The sequence below is a fragment of the Giraffa tippelskirchi genome, chromosome 9, assembly GCF_054371585.1.
Source record: "Giraffa tippelskirchi isolate mGirTip1 chromosome 9, T2T-mGirTip1v1.2.pri, whole genome shotgun sequence".
Taxonomy (NCBI): domain Eukaryota; kingdom Metazoa; phylum Chordata; class Mammalia; order Artiodactyla; family Giraffidae; genus Giraffa; species Giraffa tippelskirchi.
Genome location: NC_137283.1, coordinates 28,686,876 through 28,711,714, shown reverse-complemented (window position 1 = coordinate 28,711,714; position 24,839 = coordinate 28,686,876). Strand labels below are relative to the sequence as shown.

General features: G+C 41.8%; 1 protein-coding gene across 1 annotated transcript in view; it reads right to left on the bottom strand.

Annotated features, from left to right (window-relative positions):
* Positions 1–368: 368 nt before the first annotated feature.
* Positions 369–24,839, bottom strand: part of EIF4E3 (eukaryotic translation initiation factor 4E family member 3) — a 39,949-nt gene continuing 15,478 nt past the window's right edge. The window contains exons 2-7 of the mRNA XM_081528381.1: positions 24,697–24,769; positions 15,874–15,968; positions 14,240–14,300; positions 10,625–10,691; positions 6,803–6,958; positions 369–2,372 (exon numbers count right to left, since the gene is read on the bottom strand). Of these exons, the coding sequence (XP_081384507.1) occupies positions 2,326–2,372; positions 6,803–6,958; positions 10,625–10,691; positions 14,240–14,300; positions 15,874–15,968; positions 24,697–24,769 (499 nt within the window). The 3' untranslated portion in view covers positions 369–2,325. The remainder of the gene's footprint in view (positions 2,373–6,802; positions 6,959–10,624; positions 10,692–14,239; positions 14,301–15,873; positions 15,969–24,696; positions 24,770–24,839) is intronic.

Below are 24,839 nucleotides of genomic sequence, written 5' to 3'. Positions count from 1 at the left end.
GGGACACTACCCTAACACAGAAGTCACATGCCCCACAACACAGTTCCTTGTACATCAAAAGAGTATTAGCTTCTTTAATTCAAAAAGGTAATGAGAGGTTTTTAAACTGATTAAATCAGCTTAGTTCATATACTGTCCCTTATGAACTAAATATTCAATTAAAACAATTTCCAAAGCAAAATCTGACAAAATCCTCTCTCAGAGTAATTTAGATGATAGGTTCTTAACTTAGGCAAATTAAATCCTTCTCACAGTTGGTATTTTCCAGAGTCAGAAAGAGTTGCACACGTTCTCTGGGACAGAAAAATGTACTTCATGTGTTAAGCCATGTTTCGTGATCATAAACAATAGAAACTAGAAAACATTAATGGGAGCCTAACATTCCTGTTCCTTTTATTTTTTTTCTTCAAAAGCTGCATACATGCAAAACTTGAACATGTCATCACAATGCCTTAAATAAAGTTCAAAAATAAAAATACTTCATAATCCATTTACTTAAGGAAATATATATGACAATTATAAAGAAGATAAGTAAATTATATTCTTTCTTCTAATCTATCAGAAAAAAATACTTATATTATAAAAGAGAATTTAAACTCATGCCCAGAGTATTTTTTTCAATTCTTGATCAGTAATTTAAAAACAAGTTGGATGTTGGTACAATGTTTAAAAAGACAAGTTCCAGGCTTTTGAAAATGGGTCTGATATCCTTATACCTCATTTTTAAATCACTGGAGAAACTCAAGTTTAGAAACAAAGCATTAAAAAAAAAAGCCATGATCATTTTTTTATTATGGTTGATGTGGTTAGTAATGCAAGTGAAGGGTACAATGATTGTAAAGAGATGTTGTTTGAAGTCCTTTAAAGTGTGTGAATGGAGAATTTTATTTACAAACTCAGGTTGGCGGTTGGAAGAAGCCCCGCCTCTCTCTGCTGGTCAAGAACACAAGAGAAATTAAAAATCCTGGGTGAAAGGAAGTTTGGAGTGCACCGCCCTTCTGTGAGATGTATAAGCATGCCCTAGGCTCCCCTGACTCCAGAAAAAAGCTGGCAGGAGGCAGTCTTTCTAAATGGCCCTGTCTTTTTCAGGTAGATGTAGTAGGAGGCCTGGCAGAGTGCAGGGAGGGAAATCGGAACATTCTGAGTGTTCCAGAGGGTGGTCATTTCCCTCTATTAAAACTGGTATTTATTTGGTAACATAATACGATGTATCTCAACAATTCCAAAAATTAATGTGAACAAAATGCATTCAGAGTTCAACTTTGTGAATGTTCACATTCATCTTGGAAATGAGATTTAACTTCTGTTCCTAAATGAAAAAGGCAGGGGAAAGCTGCCATGGTTAGAGGATGATTGATTATTGGAAACGACACACAACATGAGCAGGAAAAGGGGATCATTTAACAAAATGTGTCTGAATGGATTTGGAAAGCCCTAAATGGGTACACACACCCAAAATTCCGAAGCAGGTTAGTTCAAACAATTAAAATATCACCTTCTCTTTAAATCAGAAATTACAAGGTTTCCTACTGAGACAAATCCTTTGCTACCACTCTAAGCCTTCTTTTGAAAAGGCCAAATTGAAATTCTGGTTGGAAAATACTTCCACAGAAGGTCCAAAGATTTACAGTTTGATATATATACTGATACTCAACTATGATTATAGTTTTCCTGTTTGGCAACCCAACTATTATTTTCCTTTCATTTCTAACAAAAAAAAATTATTAAAAAGGAAAAATAAAAGATGTGGGTGCTGTCAGTGCAAAATCAGATTAAGTAAGGTTTTTCTTTTCCCTGGGATAGAAAAAAAACACAATGCCCAGTGCAGAGTATGAAGGAATGTGTCACAACAAATAATCAAAAGACAGGTTTCACCAAGCTAGTGAGTGTTCCTCAGAGGACAGTGTGGTTTTCAAAAGCAGTATTGTCACGATTATGCATATTCTCATTAACTAGGTACAGCACAGCTACTTAAAGGGAAACCGATTTCTTATGCCTCAATGAAAGGGGAGTATAGAAAACAATAATTAGAGTGAATGAGGAATTTAAAAGAGAAAAAAAAAAACTGGAGAGAAAAGAACAGAGAATTCATAAAGCCAAAAATAAAAATAAAGAAAAGCAAGCAATGTGACAGTAAAAACCCACACAACCTCCCCCCCACCCCACCTGCCACTTTGAGTCCTAATTGCTCAATCTGCAGGGGCAGAAACCCACTCTAAATGAACCAGCATCGGGCTCCGGCAGGTCTTCTCTTCACTCGCCCTCCTGTTAAGACCGTTTCCAAAACCAATCAGCAAAGGACAAAGAATTCTTTACAGAGTGCAATTAGTGTTTTCCACGTCCACCTTCAAAAGCATGATGCTCTTCATGGGCTAAAGGACAGAAAAAAAACAAAAAAGAAAAAAAGGAAAGAAAACTTTAAGCAAAGGATGGGGCAACCCTCCTCTAAGGCATCTCATTCAGTTTCCCCAAATGTTGGCAAGAACTCAAACACCTTTGTGTGCCAGTAACTGTTAGCTAAGGCGTGCATTTCCTGAGAAACGTAATAATGAAAATTAAAACAGGGAATAAACAAGCAATGGGCATGCTGCCTGTTTCTTCTTGCTGGGCCGGGGAGGATGAGTAATCCTGACAAGCTGATGAGGAGGATATGCCGGGCTGTGAGCAAATGCTGCAGGGAAAACGGGGGCCCCTGCAGGATGCTGGGCTGGGGGTGGGGGGTGCCTCACAGAACCCAGACAGGGCCATTCACAAACCTATCTTGAAAAACCAAACCAAACAAAAAGTAAAATAAAACAGAGAACAACACAAGGGGGTAGCAATTCTCGGAGGGCCTCCCCCACCTCTAAACACCCTCTGTGGGGGAATGAAGCTTGAGTAAACGGATGGGTCTTTTATTTTTCCCAGTCACGGTTTTTGGTTTTTGTTTTTTTCCCTTTTTTTTTTCCCCTCAGCCCTACGGGTCTGGCTTGTAAAATGACTGATTACAAATAGGAACTCTAGAATAAAAAACGATGCGGCCAAAAATATTTTCCAAAGACTTACATTTTTATAAACTGGAAGTGGGAACAAGGAGGCCTGTGAAATATAGAATATGTCCTCCAAGGCAAAAGGCCAAGTTTGAAATTCTATCTTCCAGACCTGGTTCAACCATTATCATGAAGCAAGGGTGGATCCTCTTCTCTCAAGAGGAAAAGTTACTGTGACAGGTCGAACATAGCCAAGGGCCACTCAGGATTCCCCATGCCTTGTCCCCCCGACTCTTCCCTGCTAGGAAGGGAGTCCTGGGAAGGCAGACATGGGCTGGCCCATTTCACCTCCTAAGCCCCTCCTAAGTCTGTATTTTTCAGATGAATTAGATTCTTCAGACTAGTGTGAAGGGTGAAGTGTCAGTGTGAAGCAGGGAATAGGATCATTTTCCCTTCGGGATTATCCTGGTTGCTCACCTAAACCTGGTCTTCACTTGGAACACTGGGAGAAGCACCCTTTATAGCTCTGAGGGCTACCTCAGGTTGGCCCAATTCCTATGAGCATCCAGGAATCTGAGGTGATGTAACTGAACATTTCTCATATGCATTACTTTGAAATATTTCCCTTTTTATGTTTTTATTTTATTCTTTTTAAGAAAGACTTTTAGGATAGACGTTAAAGAAAACATGGCCTGCTCTGCAATAAAATATATTGTTATTGCTGGATCAAGGTGGGGAGCCACAGATCTCTTAGCGACGCTGGGCACCAAATGATTAAGTCAGGAGAAAGGGACTGTCTGCAGATTTTTATTACTCCTAAGTGTGAGGGACAGCTTGGAGCAGTCACTGTTGAGACACTGCAATCCTGATGGGTTACGGAGATAGAACAGAACATTCAGAATGGGGAGCATTCTGAGAAACAGAGAAAGTTCTGCGGGCCTTAGGTGAGCTTTGGCTGAAAGGGAATACAGAAAAGCTCAAAGCCAGGAATCAGCAAACTTCTTTCTGGAAGAGGGCAGAGAATACACATCTTAGGCTCTGTGGGTCACAGGGTCCCTGTCTCAACTATTAACTCTGCCCTTGTAACATGAAAGCAGCCACAGATGATATGTAACGCAAATGGGCATTGCTAGGTGCCAATACGTTTTGTATACACATATACATATGTATATGAAATGTGGATTTCATAGAACGTTCATATGTTACAAAATGTAGTTCTTCTTTTGATTTTTTTTCCAACCAGTGAAAAATGTGAAAGCCATTCTCAGCTGTAGCCCATACAAAAACAGGTGGGAAGGTGGCAGATTTGGTTTGACAGTGCAGTTTGCCAACCTTGGCTCTAAACAATTCTCACATCAGAAGACATTTGTCATTCAGCTGCTCTGAAGAACCTAACAGAATTTGGGGGGTGGCGGGGGAGGAGGTCTTTCTTCATTTCAGTTTCTTAGTCAAATGACCAATCTGTATCCAATGCACAGAGAACTTTTATCAACAGCCTGACTCTCGGCCACCCGGCTGGAGGCCTGGCCCAAATTCATTAGGTTTCTTTGTTCACAGAAAATCTACCACTTCAAGTGGCTCCTGAATACTAATACCAGGATCCTACTTTAACAAGACAGAGGAAAAGCGTCGAGTTGGCTGTTTGTGATCTGACTCACTGGATCATTGTTCTTCACCCAGCTATGAAGAACATTTCTGCACAAAATTCCTTTTTCCAAGTCAATTCTGCAGTGGATGGTATATAACTCTACTGAGTAAAGGACTGCCTGCTTCATACAAATAAAGAGAACTGCTTGTTTTTTCCAATTCCAATTTGAATAACCTTTGAATTTTTGAATGATAATTTATACTATTAAAATATGCATTTCTACTAAGATCCATAGCCTAAGTCGCAAATTTCACAATGGTGTCTACACTTAGAGTGTCTGTTCAGGGAGCTGCATATTCCCCTCTCTGTTTGGCCTTTTTCTCCCCCTGCTCCCCAGTCACTGCAACATCGAAGTGATGATTCACCCTTGCATTGTCTTACCTGGTTACTGCCACTGCCCTAAAAACTTGCCTAACCACTGATGGCCTAATTACCTCTGTGGCCTAAACAATTCTATCACATTGAGTCTGCTGCTAACTGACAGCAGGTTAGCTAGAAATTTAATCATAGAATTTTGAAGCAGAAGGGACCTTGGAGATCATTTAAGACCAACTTCCTCAATATTAAGAAGGGACAGTGAAAAGATGAGAAAATGTGACTTGGCTGAGGTCATGGTATTGAAATGGGACGAAAATCCAGGGTTCCTGACTTCACAATTCCAAATCACTTTCCTCCTCTTTGAAGTGATATGGGGAGCTGGGTCTAAGGCGGTAAAGATTGTATTTGCTCCATTCATAAATGGCAGTGAAACACACTTCCTTTCAGAGAGTTTCTGCTGGAGTTAAGTCTCAGGGAGTAGAAAAAAAAAAAAAAGACCCCTTGGTAACCTTTCAATTAATATCTGGGTTGAAAATACAATGAATGTCCCCTGAGGAATCCTGGTGTGCTGTAGTTTATGGGGTTGCAAAGAGTCGGACTTGACTGAGTGACTAAACTGAACTGAAGGAATCTAAATTGCATCTACAGACGTGTGATTTCCATGCTGCACAATTAGTTAAGCGACTTGTGTAGTGCCATCTTCTATCTCTTCTATATAAATTTCCGTTTAAAATTCAGAAGCTAAACACCTTCTGGATATCTGCAGCAGCAGATTTGTCCCACAGCTTACAACCTAAATCACTGGGCTTGCAATTATATGATTCCTAAGAGGGAGGCCTTAGATTCATCCCATAGTTAGACACTGACAAAACAAATTTTGATTTTTTTCTTCTTTTTGATAAGGGGTTGGAAAAAGTGAAACGGCCATGGAGTGTATTTCAGTAATTCTGAGATGCACCTCCCCCCCATCTCCCCACTGCACATTTGAAGACCCCTGGAATTAAGACCATGTCTTAGTTAAATTAGGAGCCTTTTATTTTTATTTCTTAGTAATACTAAAAGAATACTTATGATCAAAGGCATCTTAGATTCAATGAAACACCATGGTTGAAAAAAACTGGGTCTTGGAATAGTTTGGGAAAACAGGAAATTCATCATATATGCGCAGGGCTGTCAATCCTTTCCTCTAACTCACTGTTAAAACTGTAACCCGTAGTTTGATCTACTAAACATTGGTTTAATAGCACTAAGCTGTTTTCATTATGAAAAAGATGACTTTTTCAAAGGAGCACACAAAAGCAATGAACATGAATCATGATGGAAACAATGGGTCCACACACCTATTCATACTGCTAACATTTCACCACTATGCGTGCATTCTCTTCTGTGTCACAGGCATCTGTAACGAGGACGTATTAGCACTTCAGTAGAACATTCAATCATGCCTGTACTCAGAACGAGTTCCTCCACAAATACAGATGTTACACATTATAAATCCCTGTTTATGAAGGGATGATTGAAAATCTACCTGCCAGCTCATATAATAACTTTTTTGTTATTGTTGCTTCAAATAGAAGGCAATTTCTTCTAAGAATGACAAGTCTGAGATTAGGTTTAAATTTTTGAAATAACAAAAACAATAATGTATCTCTTTTTTATGACACATGTGTTTAGATGACAATAAAATCTCATTTTAATTTCTAAGGCTAAACTGTTTTTTCAGACCCATAAATGTATTTTATTGAATTATTTAGTGGATCATAGAATCTCAAGTGACTCTCCCTTCACCTCTTTGGCAACACAGTTTCTGTCTTTAAAAGTATGAAAGAATAAGCTAGAAAGTAGTAACTGGAAATGAAGCACTTACGTTTATAAAATACTGCTTTAAAAGATATGTGGGGCAGGAGTTCATAGATCTTTTCTAAAACAGTGGCTTCACCGACTAATGCGGCATTTACATTCCAGACTTGGACGACATCTTCTCGGTCCCGGACGCTGACACTAACTCCTATTACTTCATCATCTGAAGGGAAGGCAGGGGGAAAAAAGAAATGAGTGATCATTTCAAGTCCTCCAGAGTTGGCTTTTTAACCCTTATCATTTTATTAGTAGGTTATGAAGATGATCAAAAGAAGGTGGCATGAGAGAACTCGTGATAAATACTAAGGGAAAATCATTGGACGAAAGCAAGTTAGTGAGCTAAAGCTGTAGCGGTCCCATCACATTTATCCAGGGACTTAGATAAACAGAGTGTCCCGGCCAAACAAATTTTCCAGATAAGTAATTTACCCTTTTTAACATGTTACCGAAGCCTTGGACTATTTGGAACTCTGTTTTGATGAGACTTTTTCTAAAACAAGTTGCATAATGTTCGGCTCTCTGAAAGCCAAGTGAACTCACATGAACTGTTCCTCGATGCTTGGCTGTCCTTGTTAAGAACAGCAAGCATTTCTCCTGACTTCCTGCCAACCATTGAGAGATCTCGGGGTGGCTAGCGCTCTGGGCCCCAACACTAACTGGACCCAGACTGTGTGTTCTGAGTTGCTCATTCTGTTTTCTGTGGTTTGCTTGTCTGCTCCTATCCTGTTAATCCTCCCAGCTCTCTCCTGCTTCTCCCTAGCCACACCCCTTCTGGTCTGGGCATTTTAACTGTGGGCTAGAGAATCAATGACCATCTGTTAGCACTGTGTATAAAGTAAGAGCAAATATCTCCTAAGTGTGGCTCTGTTATTACAGCACTTGAGTGAATGGGCAGGAAAGTATTTATCTACTTTGATTAATGTAGGTCTTTTTTTTTAAGACAGAATTCCAGATTTGGGGTTGTTTTGTAGGTATTTGAGAATTGGTGGCTGGATAAGTAAGGTTATGTACTGTCCTACAGAGCCACGCTATATATAGTAATTTGCAGCAAAATGACAGGAGTAAAGACAGTTGACTCCAGATTTACGTGTTGGCTGCACATTACTGAAATAGGGTCACCCCTTTGCCCCTGCACACTCAGCATCAACGAGTTAGATGTGAATGATAAGCATTATCAAAGCTGGGAAACTGTGCTGCAGTTAATACATTTTGCCTATATTTTCTTTGCTTATGGTAAATCTGTACATCTCAATATTTACACTGTCAGTTTTTCTGTGTGTCTACTGGGGATTAAAAGGTTCCAGCACTTAGATACACTATAAATGAGGGCCTGTCCAATTACTAGAGGGGTTCATCTTCAGCAAAATAATTGTTTTCTTTCCTCCATCCTTCCCTTCTTCCCTTTTAAAATAAATTTCACTCTGGGCTAAATGTGTGTGATGTGATACTAAATAATTCCCTGTATAGAAATGTGTGAAAGCAGGCAAAATCAGTGGGAGGTGTCAGAAGTTAGGCTGGTGGCCACCTTTCGGGGGAGTCAGGGTGTGGAGAGATTCTGAAGGGCCATGGACGTCCTGTTCCTTGATGTGGATGTCAGTTATGGGGATTTGTTTACTTTGGGAATGTTTATCAAACTACACACAGTATAGTTTGTGTCCTTCTCTGTATACATGTCACAATTCAACAAAAATTCCCCCCCAAAGTAAAAAGTACCTGATCATGGCCATCCACGGAAACTCATTAGCCCATCAAGAAATGTGTCTTATGTATAGGTTTCTTATTTTTCCTTTTATCTTCAAAATATATTTGCTAGAGCTCAACATTAAATTTTATGTGAACATTAAATCAGCAAGCAAAGAGGAAAGCTTCCATATTGACCACTGTCAAGAATCGTTATGAAGCTCAGCCAGGAGAAGATTAGCATTTTCTCGTCTTTTGGTTTTGCCCATTTTTACACCACTGGTCAAAGGATGCCGGAACAGACTGGTGCTGAAAATGCTGAGCTGTCAGTATTTCAGTGTGGCCTGGTTTTTGGTACCTTGGTGTAGCCTCCTGGCACAACACTTTCAGAAGGGCATGACAAGAAGGCTGTAGCCTGTATGCAAAAGAAGATCCATCGACCAGTATGGAATATTCACAAGTAGCATCAAGCAGTGAGGCCCTGACGATTCTAGGATACTGGCAGCGCAAAACGTCAGAGCTAGGAGAAGCCACTGTATGCAGATGAGGGAAGGGAGGACCAGAGACAGGAGCTGCCCTGCTGCAGTGGTGGAGCTGGGTTAATGAAGAGCCAGCGGTTAATAGCTAATGGTGCTCTCATTCCAATGTCAACCACAGAACAATACATCTCCTTTGCTCAATCCTGGCTATTTATTATTACTTAGACTATTTTCCCTGGTTCTGGAAATGGGAATAATTCATACAGAAAACTTCCTCTCCCAGGGATGTATGTGTTTATAATTACAACGAAGACACAGTTTTTTGGCTACATATTGTAAAGTTGCTAACTACCCCCTATTAAAACAGAAGGAATCTGTACTTTTAAGACAAGTTATCTTAACCCAGGTCCTGTCTTCAGTGAATAAAAAGAAGTGTAATAATTGAGGAAAACAGAAGTAGGATGATGAAACAGTCAGTGAGGTAAACCTGAAACCTGCATGGAACTGGCTAAGCCTACAAGGGTTCCCAAAGGCAGCACCATTTAAGAAGGCTGAGGGCAAATCAATCAATATCAATTAGCTTAAAAAAAAATCATAACTGAAAGCTGAACAGGTAAAATATTATTCTAAATGTTACCTCAGAAGCATTCAGAAAGAACTATCCAAGAAGAAAACAAATTTGTAAACTAGCAATTCAATTTTTCCTCTTTGAGTGGTTTCATGACAAAAAACAAAGCAAAATAAAAATGGGGAAAGGAATTGAGAGGTACAAACTATTAGGTAAAAAATAAGCTGCAGGGCTGTTGTGCAGCTTGGGGAATAGAGTCAGTCTTTTGTAATGACTACAGAGGGAGTATATAACCTTTGAAAACTATGACTCTGTGACTATGTTGGACACCTGTTATCCTATGCATTTTGTACATCAACTATACTTCAATTTAAAAATGTAAAATAGAAATGCATTCACAGGGCTCTCAGAAACTCATTCAGTATTTGAAAATGGTCTGTAAAGTCCTGAGGACTTTACCTTTTAGCCTCAGTTGTGCGATCATAGGCACTAACGGTGATTCAGCCCCACCTCCCCTTTCTGGCTGATTCTGAGTAGAGGGATGAAGAGGACAGATGGCAAGGCGAGGGATTGAGAGAGACAGAAAGGATTGTGCCAACTTAACCACAAACTTCAGTAGACAACAAACATACCTGCCTCTTCTGGAAGGGTCAGAATGGATAAAGGAAACCTACCACCAATTGTGTTAGGAGTCAATGTCGAATTTCATTTTTTTCTGGGACAAATATAATGTTGTATGCCAACTATACTTCGATGTAAAAAATAATTTTTTTTCCTTTTTTCTTGCCTATTTATCTTAGACAGATGGTCATGGATACTATGAAGACAAGCTATATGTGCAAAAAATATATAAATATATAAGCATACACACATATGTATATGCACATAATATACAAATATGTAAATATACATATATGTACCTACATATATTAACATTGAAATGCCATGATCACATGGAAAAAAGCTAAGTAAACGTCACAGTGACAAAATAAATGACCCTGAGATATGCAAAAGCCAAACACATGGAAACAAACGTCAGCAGGGAACAAGCACAAGCCAAGCGCACGCAAGCGGGGATGACCAGAGCTGAGAGCATCGTTACCTGCGGCTGCACAGTCTGTGAACTGTTCCCCGATAGTCGCTAACAACAACTCTTTCCAAACTGTGGACTGGTGTGGGAAGAGAATAAAAAACACGACAGAACCAAAGAAAAGAAACACATACACGTTTTTAAACAATTATCTTCAGGAGCTACACAGGTCACTTTTTCTTTCAGCTCTCACGCCCTATCCATGCCTGTATTGCGGGCCCACAGATGAGGCTGAATCACGGGTGTGAACACTCACGTGGTGGCACAGATCATACTGTTTTACACATCGCTTTGCACAGAAAGATACAAGGGATCCCAAGTCACAAACTCTGTGTCCAAGAAACTGTAGGTTTAACGTGGCAAAGCTAATCTTGAGTGCCACCTGGGATGAATTTGAGAAGAATGTGGGAAAAATGCATTCAAATGACCTAGGATTTTCCGATTTCTTTATCTCTCACTGATTCAGAACATATCAGCTGGTTGTAAGTGAATGCTATTAGGAAAATCCTTCTCAAAAACCCTTTCCTGTTTTTCTTGAAGTTTATAAGGCACTGCCAAAGTTACACAAGTGAAGAACACTTCAGGAAATTTCTGGTTTATTGAGGGCCAGAGACTTGCAGATTTCTATTCACTTGAAGGCATTCTGTTTCTGCTAAATAACTTAACTGTGTGTATTGTGTGTGTGTGCATACGTGCATTTCCCTCAAAGAATTAATGCAGGTGGTAAAGAATCTGCCTGCAATGTGGAAGACCCGGGTTTGATTTCTGGGTCAGGAAGATCCCCTGGAAAGGGAATGGCAGCCCACTCTAGTATTCTTGCCTGGAGAATTCCATGGATAGAGAAGCCATGGCGGGCTACAGTCTGTGGGGTTGCAAAGAGTCGGACACAACTGAGCAACTAACACTTTCACTTTTCAGTTTCCCTTTCTGGTTCACTCCTTCCCAATGAGAAAAACTGAGCCTCTCCTACTCAAGATCTACTAACGCCATCCATCAACAGCCAGTGTCCACACACAGGTAACTGGAGGCCTCCAAGTTCTTCTAGTTTCTCCTCAAAAAGCTCTTCATCCCGTATCTCTTCCTTGTCATGGTTCACGTGCTCTGAACTCTGTCAGAACTGGGTATGAAACATGACAGCCAGCTTAGTACCTATGCCCCAGGCAGACTATCAGCCTCTCTGAGCATCAGTTTCCCTTTGGTGAACAGGGAGTAAAAATAGGACCGACCTCCCAGGGTTGCTGTGACCATGAAATTAGTCAACACATGCATTTGACGGACTCAGGACTGTGACTGCAACAACAGGAATAGAGATTTAAGATCTGTTCCATAAATAGCTGTGCGTGTGCTCTGGACCAGCTGCCCAGTATATATTAACTATAATAAGTGCGTGTATCATCATGTTCTAATGAGCTGAAAGCAGCCTCGCTGAATTTTTAACCAAGACCATAGCAGGGAACAGTAATGACTTTTCCCTCTCAAAGAGGGTTTTCTTTTCTCTTTCCTAGACCCTGGTCTACCTGTCTCCCACCTGGAAACCCTCCCTTTCCATCTCCTCTCTGTCCTGTCTGCAGTCTCTTACGCTATCGGGGCGAAGGTGAGTGTGTTGAGAGGAAGTTAGCGGAAGGGAACGCTCCCCGTCCCACAGTGAATGCAGACAAGGCCAGCCCACCAGACTCCTGCTGGTCAGCGAAGAAGAGAGGGCTGAGTGGCTTGGGATGAGGACATTTCTACAGCCGGCAAGGCGTTATTATTTGTGACCGAATGTGCTCGAGTGAGCTGACCAAGGAGGGAGGACAAACATCTTTCAGCTACTTTTCACCCATCATGATCGTTTCTACTGGAGTTCAACATCTACTGTGAGTAAACAAAGAACATGACGAGGAAAACGTGTTTTCACTGATATTCAAAACGACAGCATGCGGGATTTATTTCCCTGATCAAGGATTGAACCCAAGCCCCGCTGCATTGGGAACAAACAGTTTTAGCCACTGGACCACCAGGGAAGTCCCTCCCCTGACATTTTTTAAATCCTATATATCAAATAACAGGCAAATCTTGTAGCTAGGCACCTTAATAATAGCTTGCATTTTTAAGAAACAAACTGGGTCATATCTTTCTGTTCAGTTCAGCTGCTCAGTTGTGTCCGACTCTTCATGACCCAATGGACTGCAGCACGCCAGACTTCCCTGTCCATCACCAACTCCTTGAGCTGGCTCAAACTTATACAGTCGGTGATGCCATCCAACCATCTCATCCTCTGCCGTCCCCTTCTCCTCCTGTCTTCAATCTTTCCCAGCATCAAGGTCTTTTCCAGTGAGTCAGTTCTTCGCATCAGGTGGCCAAAGTATTGAAGTTTCAGCTTCAGCGATGTCTGGTCAAGCCTATGGGTCCCTAGATGTGTTTCAATTCTTTGCACTTATCCATATGAAAGAAACCATGAAAAGGTGAGACTGGGTAGCATCAGTCTTCACATCCATTTTCAAAGAAGCTTTTGGTTTCCCAAGGCTTCAAAGCAGATTTGAATGTTCTTTTCAGTGAGTATAATGAATTAGAGCCCACTCTTAGGAAACCCAGGTTTCTGAGGCATGACCACTGCCAATCAGAGCCCCAGCAGGCCATGCCACCAACCAGGTTCTCATCAGTCCCAGAGAGAAACTGAGCACAGCCCTGCATCAAACCTTGAAGAACGGTGAGATGCAATCCCTCCCATGCATCCCGACCCTCTGAGCCAGGATCACTCTCAGGAGTGTTGGTCCTACGGTGGGGAAGGGACAAGCCTTTGCTGGGAAGGGTCATGCTTTTCACTATGTAAACCCACTTCCACATGTTGGTTATGGCTGGGGAGGACAACACAACCATAATTAGCTTTTTGGTAAAGTTTACAGGTATGGAGATGTTCAGACTCTACGATACATACAGTCATACTATTGTTGCATTTCTGCAGAGACTCACAGTGTATTTTCAAGGTGACAGTGTTTAAGATAGAAAACCACCAAGATCGGAGTTTGGAATGGACATGTACACACTGCTATGTTTAAAATGGATAGCCAACAAGGACCTACTGTATAACACGTGGAACTCTGCTCAATGTTTCACGGCAGCCTGGAAGGGAGTGGAGTCTGGGGAAGAATGGATACATGTATATGTATGGTTGAGTCTCTTCCCTGTTCACCTGAAACTATCACACATTGTTAATCAGCTATGCTGCTGCTGCTGCTAAATTGCTTCAAGTTGTGTCTGACTCTTTGCGACCCCGTGGACTCTAGCCTGCCAGGCTCCTCTGTCCATGGAATTCTCCAGGCAAGAATACTGGAGTGGGTCGCTATACCCTCCTCCAGCGGATCTTCCCGATCCAGGGATTGAACCTGAGTCTCTTATGTCTCCTGCATTGGCAGGCAGGTTCTTTATCATTTAGCACCACCTGGGAAGCCCGTTAATCAGCTATACCACAATGCAAAATAAAGTTAAAAAACAAAAGAAAACCACCAAGTTCAGAATTGAATTTCTCACTCCCAGTCCTGTTCTGAGTCTATCAGGTGGACTGTCTGAAACGCACAATAGGTTCATCACATGCAATCAACAACAACCACACATTCAACTTATGGAAAAGGATCAGAACAAACCTACCGTGCTGTCCTTGGGGACTTTCATCTTCCAAACGCCACCCTTAGCATTACTCTCCTCTTCCCTGGATCAAAAACCAACATTCAAAGTTATACTCCTGGATGAAGTGGTCCTGCGTACATCTAGTTTAACAATGGATGACATTAAAAACAAAAGACAAGGGAGCATCCCGCAATGAACTTCCCCACCCCTGTCTGTTTTACTGGAAATAGAAGCGGATGAAAGAAAAAGGAAGGCAATGGAGAGGGGAGTGGGAGTCAGTGGCCAAAAGGGCCGGGAAGGTGATCATCCTCAAGGAAGGGTGCAGAGAGGCTCCCCAGAGTATCTGGGAGGGACTGCAAGTGCCTAACAGGGGTGAGGGCTTTTACATCTCCACGTCTTGTTCTTGACATCGCCTCCTCTGAGCGGCCTTTCAGCCCTGTGTCACAAGTCTAATGGGAGAGTCAGCTCCTGTAGAAGATATCTGCTGCTTCCCACTGTAGTAATTGCTCCCCCTTCTGGCAAGAGCACCCCAATCTCCCTTTAAGTAGCTTCCTGTCCTCTACTCTTCTGTCAGACACTTTCTGATATGGCTGATTTCAAACCCTAGCTTTAAAGATGGGCTCACGACCCAGGTCTGCCCATGACAATGCTGTCTCCTCCTAGTCTTTGTGGTTGGCCAGGGATGGAAAGATGACCCACATGGGGCCAGAGAGAGCTTGCCCTGGCATTTTATTGGGGCTGGTGAATGCTGACATTGACGAACTTGCAGGGTGAAAGACTGGAGCCTAGGAAAGCCATTTTGTCACCTAAACAGGAGAACCTGCCTGAAAATTAAACCAAGGCAGAGAAAAGCAAAGCAAATCTGCTACAGAGTGTCCGAGTCCCAATAACAACTGAGCACGTAGACCTGCCCGAAACTAGCCCCATCAGTAGACTATCTAGTTACAGAGGCCAAAAGATGCCACTTTTGGCTCAGTTTAGGTTTCTGTCATTTACGATCAAAGAGTTAAGATACATTTCTCTTCTATTAATGAGGAAATGACTTAGAAGAGTCAAGGAACATGATACAAGGATTCACTATTAACTGGGATTTCAGCCGAGGCAAAGTGGCTTACTCTTCCCCACCCTCAACACTACCCCAGCCATTAAAGAAGAAAGACAGCTTCTCCTTGACTGTGGGCCATGATCAGTATCATACACTTTCTATGTGGCCCATGTGAGGTATGTCTGAGGGGATGTGATCTTTGTTCATGCACGGTTCCTGGGTACCACATCTGTTCCCTCACGTTTCCTACAGCCTATAAGCTTTTTCATTGCACTGTCCGGGTCATTACTGAACAAGTGAAAGAAGAAACCCAAATGATGCTACGCCCCCAAACAAAGACCTGCATGGCCCCTTCACTGAGCTACTGAGGACCTATTTATGGAGAGACTGCGGTTGGGTCCTCCACGGGCAGATGCTGAGACACCTGCTTATCATCCTGGGGCACAAGGAGAAAGGAATGGCGGCAGGACCTATTTCAAAATTAAATCATAGCAGCATCACTAGGAGAAAATTATTGTGGCATTCCAATTTGGCATGAAATTAAACATTTTATTAAGTTCACAATCATTTCCCTCCCACCATAACTGCGAATTATACAGAAGACACTTACCAGAGTGGTCGCCTCTCTCCTCTCATTAAATGATAACTGCATCTCAAAGGCAGGCTAGTCACAGGAGGGATATTATTGTACACACTCCAGAATATCTTTAAAAGAAAAACACTTTGTTTAATATATACAGTGTTGACTTGCTATACTGCTAGATTATAAAACTAATGCATTAAAGAAAAAAATCAGGTTCTCATTAAGTCCTATCCATTTGAACTAGATTTTTCTCAGTATTCTTTCTAATTTTCTGCTAGGAAATGTAACATAACGTTAAGGAATGTTCTTTTCTGAAGTTGGGCCAAGCTGTATGTTTCAGGAAACTATGGTTATTAAGCAACCATTCTTATGCAATGTGTCTCCACATAAAACTGGGTAAGGATCTTGCTAATGATTTTTCTGACACGTAGATGGCATATAATAAAGTCACTAGTGCTGAATATATGTACTGGACCATACTTCCTTGTAACACAGACTCTGTCTTCTAAGCCTAGAAAGAGTCTATTACACTTTGGATTGGGGGAGGGGGTATACAAGAGGCAAACAGGAAATTCCCCACTTCCTTTCCTCTCCCAGCAGGAAAAAGGAACAGCTCAGCTGCCAAACCAAGTTTCCCAAGATACAAGGTGTTATGAATTCCATGTCTGTGTGCTCCCCAAACTCACAGAGTGAAACCCAAGCAGCCACTGGGATGGTATTAGGAGGTGGGGTCTTTGGGACAAAATTAGGCCATAAGGATGGAACACCCCATGCATCATGATGGTACTGGTGTCCCGATAAGGAAAGGAAGAGAGTTCTCTCTACCACGCGCAGATACAATGAACAGACGGTTGTCTGTCTGTCAATAAAACCAGGAAGAGTGCCTTCACCAGGACTTGATCACACTGGCTCCCTGATTGTGGACTTCAGCGTGAGAAATCGGCTGAAATCAGCGTTTGTTGTTGAATTCATCCAGTCTACAGTATTCTGTTAGAGCAGCTGGAACTAACACACATGGGAGCTGGTAGTCAGAAACAGATTACGTAAAAATAGTAGAGTATTAATAACAATGAGAGTAACAGCAGGAACATTAATAGGGCCAGAATTTGGTCTCTGAACTTTCACATGTTTATGAAATTTATCCTAATGACAATCTCAATAGAAGGTTTAATTATTAGCCTTGTTCTATGGATAAGGAAACTGAGGCACACAGACTAATCCCCCAGCATGACTGTTTGGTATGACTGCCAGGCTTAGGACAAAGACTGGGTGTACATAGGAGAGAACTCGTCCCAATTTGTTCAGAACGGGCCCAAGAATCACAGCACTATGAACATATATTTATGCGCAGAATCACTATACAAATGAGAAACAATATTCTGTGTGCTGAGGTTAAGTCAAGGAAGACTGGGACTCCTAGCGAATCTGAGGAGAACAGAACAAGCAAGAGAACAATTAGAAAAATGAATCCAAGAGTAGCATAGGTGAAATGACATTTTATCTATGCTGAACAATAATCCTTCTCATCAAACACAGATGAAAGAATCTTATCAGATTGTTTTAGCCCATGTTGTGTAAAAATTAAAGCTGGATTCATTCCAACGCCAGCAACAATGAATGGTAAAATAAAACTGAAGGCAAAAAAAACACATCGTACTTGACAACAGATTTAATAAGAATACCTAGTGTTCCTTATACTAAACGGTGGTAATGTAGGGAGCAGCTGAAAATAACTCTGTAAGTCATCAAACAGATGTCTGTCTTTGTGGAGACACCTACCATATATATGGTTTGCTATCAGTGCAAATAGTAAGATTATCCCAATATTTCATTTCTGGTCTGTGGTATGGCTGTGTATAGGCAGAGCTGGAATTTGAGGCCAGGCACGTAGACTCTAAAACCTGTGATCTTAACCACTCAGCACTTTCCTCCTCTGCAGACACTATGACCCATTTTAGGCACATCTTTCTCCAGTCCTAGAAGCCATGGAACAGGTCATGAGGTCACAGAGTGAGGGGCACCACTGCAGACATTTCCCACCAGCAGGTTCCCTTAATTACTGGCTATGTTGCTGCCTTAGCTCTAGCCTGGGACTTCCACAATGATATGGCAAGGACCTGTGCAGAATTTATGGACACATTTATGCTAGAATATAAATGCCTGCTTTCACCAAGACAACTTCAGACCTGGCAAACTTCAAGTTTCCTAAAATGGATCCAGGCTAGAACACCTGCCCTCGTACCCCTGCCAAAGTTCTCAAATCTTAACTTTTCACCCAGTGTTTGAGGCACCATGGAAAACACAACAAAATGCTTCTCCCATTCCAAACCTAAGAACAACACACTAAGGATTTTGCTACGGTGTGTGACTTTAGAAGTTTCCTTGAAAACACAAATGGACAACTGATTTTGTTAGTCTTGGCAAATCTGAGAGGAGGAGATTGCAGCCCAGGAAGATACAGTACCCAATGTACTTATTCAAGTCCATATTTGCATGTTTGTGCATGAACACAAAATGAGATTGAAATATGTGGTGACTTCATTAAAAACAGCCCCATTAAAGTCTGTAGCACAAAGTCAGTCTGTTTCCTTACTGCAAACCTCACCCAGTGCGTGGACTGCTTGTCAAGCATGTGTGATGGAGAGAGAGCTGGAGGAAGGAACCTGGCATCACAGTTCCTTACACTGCCTCCTTTCTGGCGGAAGTAAAAGCACTGTTTCACTGGAAGCTGGATAATTCCTAGTCATGCTCTCCATAACACACTTTTATTTTTGTTGAAACATCTATGTTTTATCACTGATAGAACCTAGCAAATATATTTCAAAAGCCCATAGACTTAGAGTTAATTCTAACTGGCCTGCAAACAGTATATTACAGTAGAACTAAGCACAATATTTATTAAAAATGATGAAGCGTTTTTTTTTTTCCCCAAAAGACTTAATGATTAACTGGAGGAGAGGTAGGGAAGTCCAACATCATTTACTCAGTCAACATGTGTGGACATCAGTGAAGGGCAGGGTGCTGTGATGAGTCTCAGGAGTGGTTAGATTCACTAGACAATGGTGTCCACTTGATAAATCCCCAACCTACTAGTTCTGATTGAAGCAATTATGCTCCTCCTGACAGATTTTTGCCAAACAGATCATCAATCATTGCCAGGAAAATTGGCAAATTTCCTCCTCAGTTTTTTACTGAATGTTCTCAAGGTGAAAAAAAAGAGGGAATAAACTTGAAAATACTTGAGAAGAAAAAATGCCACATGGTGAAAGACAACATGGTTTACAAAAAAAAAAAAAAAATCTAGCAAATACACCACCAAAGGAAAAAAAAAACCAAATCCACAATTTCTTCTGAGGGTCACAGCATATAAATCCTTGAAAGTATCTTTAAAATTTTGAACAAACATTTTCATTCCTTAGGTAATTCTAATTGGCTGGGGCTTGCATCCCACCAATCGAATCAATGGTGTTTATGGAAAGGGCAGACACAGCCCAGAAGAAAGAAGGCAACTACAGAGAGCTTAATGGATGTTTTTAAATCACAGCAGACACAACAGGCTGAAAGCAAAGTGCTTCTGACTTGGGAAAGCTAGATACTTGAGAGAGAAATGGGTTTTGCTTTGAATTCCAAAGGGCTTGACTTAAAGCGAGAACCAAAGTTGGGAGGACTGATGGGGAGTGGGGAAGATGAAGATCCATTTAGGATCAGGGCAATTTCCCACCATGCAGGAAGTCAATGAATGAAAAACAAAGTCTGCATTAGGGAGTAAATGGGGCTCACACATTGAGAGCAACAGAAAAGTCGTGCTAAGTCAGACATGACTGAAGTGACTTAGCACGCACATATATTCTTGTGAAGACCTTCAGTTTACAACAAACAGTGCTGGACATTCATTTACAGAAGAAATGTGAAGTTTCTGTTTTCTTTAAATTTAAGCAAAATGTCCGTCAATTTACAGGACCACTGGGTAGGACACAGAACAACGAGACACAGCGTGGCAACACCTTAAGGTGATACCTCAGGTGTTTAAGGTGTTGCCTTTAAGGTGTTGCCACGCCCTTGGACTGCAAGGAGATCAAACCAATCAATCCTAAAGAAAACCAACCATGAATATTCATTGGAAGGACTGATGCTGAAGCTGAAGCCCCAATACTTTGGCCACCTGATGCAAAGAGCTGACTCACTGGAAAAGACCCTGATGCTGGGAAAGAATGAAGACAGAAGGAAAAGGGGGAAGCAGAGGATGAGATGGTTAGATACCATCACTGACTCAATGGACATGAATTTAAGCAAACTCCAGGAGATGGTGAAGGACAAGGAAGCCTGGCGTGCTGCAGTCCATGGGGTTGTAAAGAGTCAGACACGACTGAGCAACTGAACAGCAACAACAAAGTGGGTTAGAATGCTGTAATGGGTTTTCAGGGCTGAAATTTTGGTCCTGTGGCAGCAACAGAGCCCTCCCCTGCAAACTGCATCTGGCTGGTAGCTCTCTCCCATCAAGCTTGTTCATAAGCTGTCTTCTATTCTGTGCTGCATCCGTTTAGGACATAAAAACACAGGAGAAATGTGGAAAATTTGGAAATGTTTACACAAGAGTAAAAGGAATCAATAGGCTGTCTGGAAAACACATCTAAATGAAACATGGAATTTTCCAAGAAAGGCCGTAAAGTAGGAAATAAATTTAACTTCAAGCAGAGGGCATTATTGTTGGCTGTGATGAGAGTGTCCTTAGCAAGGGTCACCGGGCCGGCTGGAGGCGCAGGCCTCATCCTCGGTCAGGGGGGAGCAAAAGCAAAAGGATGGACCTAGAGGAGGAGGGACTTCTGGTCCCAGAGACACAGCATGATTGGCTGTTTCCACCACATGTCTGGGGCCACTAACCTCCCAGACTCAGTCCCTCCAGCTAATCAATAGGGATAACAATTCCTCTTCTACCTCCATCTGCATCTCTGATTTGTTGAGGGCAAAAAGACATACTGTGTCCTTACAGAAAGCAATCAATAATAACACATGATACTTACATTGCATCTCAACATGCATGAAGGAAAAACAGACATAATTAGGGATGTAAATTTTTTAGTACTGACAGAGTGACTACCCAAGAATAAACCTACAATCACGGAACAAAAAGAGAGTAGGGCAAAAGCATATTCTCAAATGATTTTAAAATCAGCACCCAGGCTAGTTCTCAAATACTAAAAACTACTCACAGATATTAAGGATACAGGCTGAAATCTCCAAACCTGTTAAACATGGTTTCATTAAGTAGAGGTATTTGCAGTGGTATAATCTGGGGAATAATTGCCTGAAATCATCTAGAAGCCGTGGTACACAGAATTTAAAACATGGCTGAGGTTCAAAGAGATACATGTACCCCAATGTTCACTGTGGCACTATGCACAATAGCCAGGACACGCAAACAAGCTAAATGTCCATCGGTGGTGGAATGGATAAGGAAGATGTTGTATACATATACAATGGAATATTACTCAGCCATAAAAAATTGAAGGAAAAAAAAATAAGACTGTGCCATTTGAAGAGACATGAATGGACCTAGAGACTGTCATAGAGTGAAGTAAGTCAGAAAGAGAACAACAAATATTGTATATTAACATATTTATGTGGAATCTAGAAAACCGATACAGATGAACCTATCTGCAAAGCAGAAATAGAGACACAGATGTAAAGAACAAATATATGGACACCAAGCAGGGAAAGGGGGCAGGGTGGGATGAACTGGGAGATTGGGACTGACACATATACACTACTATGTATAAAATAGATAACTAGTGATAACCTACTGTACAGCACAGAGAACTCGACTCAACGCTCTGTGGTAACCTAAATGGGAAGGAAACCCAAAAAAGAGGATATATGTATACATATAGCTCACTCACTTTGCTGTACAGCAGAAACCAACACAACATTGTAAAGCAACTATACGCCAATACAATTTAAAAAAAAAAAAAGATTGTGGAAAGTACAAGACGTTTCAATAGAAGTTGAGAAATAATGGCAGATGAACTTATTATTATTATCAGGGACTTACTATGTGCTTTTAAGTCCTATGCCATTTCATTCTCACAAACTCATGATACAACTTGTATCAGATTATTCCCATCTTAGAGATAAGTAAACAGATACAGAGAAGCAAAACAACTTGCCCAAGCTGCTGCTGCTGCTGCTGCTAAGTCGCTTCAGTCGTGTCCGACTCTGTGCGACCCCATAGACGGCAGCCCACCAGGCTCCGCCGTCCCTGGGATTCTCCAGGCAAGAATGCTGGAGTGGGTTGCCATTTCCTTCTCCAGTGCATGAAAGGGAAAAGGGAAAGTGAAGTCACTCAGTCGTGTCCGACTCGTAGCGACCCCATGGACTGTAGCCTACCAGGCTCCTCCATCCAAGCTAGTAAGATACAAACCCAGGCCATGTGACTACCCTACACCCCAGCCCACATCCTCCCCAGTCAACTGATGAAGTTAAAGGGTAGAACTGTCGGGTTCTACTCTTATTACAAAAGTGTTGGCTTTTGTAAAAGCTGTTGACAGGTGAGGGCTTATGAAGTGCCAAGCACTACTAAGAGCTATGCAATCTCACTTAATCCCTTATTCAACCTTAGGGAGTAGAACTGCTATTATCTATGTCAGTTTTATAGATGAGGAAATGGAGGGGGACAGACACATCAGACATAGGACAGAATTTCCTGACCCCTTAGGGCAGTGTTTCATTATCATCCCACTATGCTGAAGGAGCTCTTTTCCTAATCACTTTACTGTGAAACTTTAATACCACCGAAAGACTATGTATCTGTATACGTACTGTATGCATATCTGTGCTTTATATATGAAAACAGTACAATCATTTTTGCCCTACCAAGAATCAGTTTTTGCCCCCACTGAGAATGTGTGACAAACAGCTTAATGGATCCTTATGCGAGCAGTCTGCTGTGACTCAGGTAAGTGGTTCATTTATTAATTCCTCATTTACTCATTTGATCCTTCAGTATTTATGAAGTGAAAGGAGTCAGACACAATACACAATACTGTGTGATTACATTTATATGAGGTTCATTAAAAGACAAAACCAAGGTATGGTGGCAGAAATGTGAGTAATGATTGCTTCTGGAAAAGGACCAGAAGGCAAGGGCATGAAGGAATTTTAAGGCAGGATGAAATTTTTTGTCTTGATCCTGGTGATAGTTACATGCTTGTGTATCTTTGCCAAAATTTATCAAACTGTACACTTCAGAAACCTGCTAAATTATATCCCAATAAAGTTTATTTGAAAGTATTTCCTAGTATGTGCTGGCCTGGGAAATTTAAATTGGTCCCTAAAGGTCCTGTGTCACTTGCTGCCAGATATCAAGGCTCAGCCAACATTCTGTTATCTTTGTGCAGGGTCAGAGAAACAAACTGATCCCTCAGTGTGACTGTACCAATGTCTTCCTGGAATCCCAGGCAGAGTTCTGATGATACAATGTCATAATAGTGTGGAAAAAGTCTAAAGAGGACTGCAAAGAGATAATTAAAACCAGCAGGATGGAAGAACTTTTACATGAGGACAGGTTTAGAATCAAGTGCTCGGAGGTTTACACAGTGGCACTGCGGAGAAGTAGCAAGGACCATAATGTCACCACAGGGAGAAGGGAGGGGTAGCCTTTCCCAGACTCTGAGAGCGTCTGTCCCTCTGGACAGTGGCCCATGTGCTGCCTTGTGACACCGCTTGTACTTGGCACTGGTTATTGACAGCAGCTCTGTTATTCTGCTTTCCACATGCTTACGTCTTTTCTAAACTAGATCAGAAATGGCCTATGGTTGGGACTGTGTTTTTACACCCAGCTTAGGGTCTTCTGTGGCTGGCGAGGCACTTACAATCCGATTCCTGAGCCCTACATTTTCTGAACCAGATAGGCAGAAAAGCATCTGAATATAGGATCTCTGTGCTACTGTGAGAGGCTGACAGAGAGACACAGTAAAAACACCAATCTACCGGAATTTCTAAGACATTACAAGATTTGGGGGCAGAACACACAAACGATTTAAACTGGGCCTTCCAGAAAATTCAGGACATATAGTCAATGCAAGTATGAAGCAGGCCTAAAAGCCTTATTTTGTGTTCAACAATGTATTAAACTAAAAAAGGGAGAGAAACTTGATAGAATTTCCCTTGGGACAAAACTGTAACGTGATCAACTAAATAAACCAGTTTCTTTTTTTTAACGTTCCTCCTAAGAGTTGGATAGAGAATGAACTAAGAGATCTAAGAGCCGACATTTGCTGAGAGCCTATGGCATATCAGGTTTCCCATGAAACCTGGTAAAGACATCATCTTGTCCAGTCCTCACAAACACCTCCGGAGGCAGGTGCTACCATGACACCAGTTTCACAGAAATTAAAGGGCCAATACCTGCCCAACTTAGGACGATGGAATTTGAACGTGGAAGTAGGAAACAGGTCTGACACCTTCCACCTTCTTGCTCAACACTGTCCCGTCCTCCCAACATGACCCGTGACCTGCTTATGATAACCCTGCAGGTGGGTGTCAGGGCCTCTCACTGATGGCAAACAGAGCCCAGGGCGGGAACACCTGAGCTGGTGTTTGAATGGGACACAGCCTGACACCTTCCAAACAATGCCCCGGACTGCTGTTCACGAGGGTCCGGGAAACACTGAAGTAGAGATAACATTCTCTAGGTCACCAAGAGAAGAGTAGTGTGATTGGCTGAGGGAAGCTCTGCCAGAATAAACCTGAGGGCTGAGGCCAGGGCAGAGTCAGGGTGGGCGCTGGTAGCATAGCGGCAGGTCTCAGGTTGGACGAGTAAGCTTCCCCAAACAGCAGGTTTCTTGGCCTTACCTGTACTGTTTGTACTGTGTAGATTTTCTTCAGATTTGATGCGCACTCAGCTGCTGTGGCACCAGGGAGAGATCTGGGCAAATAGAAGCCAAAGAGCAAAGAAACAAGGAAAACAAGGAGTCAGTGTTCATGAAACATTCCAC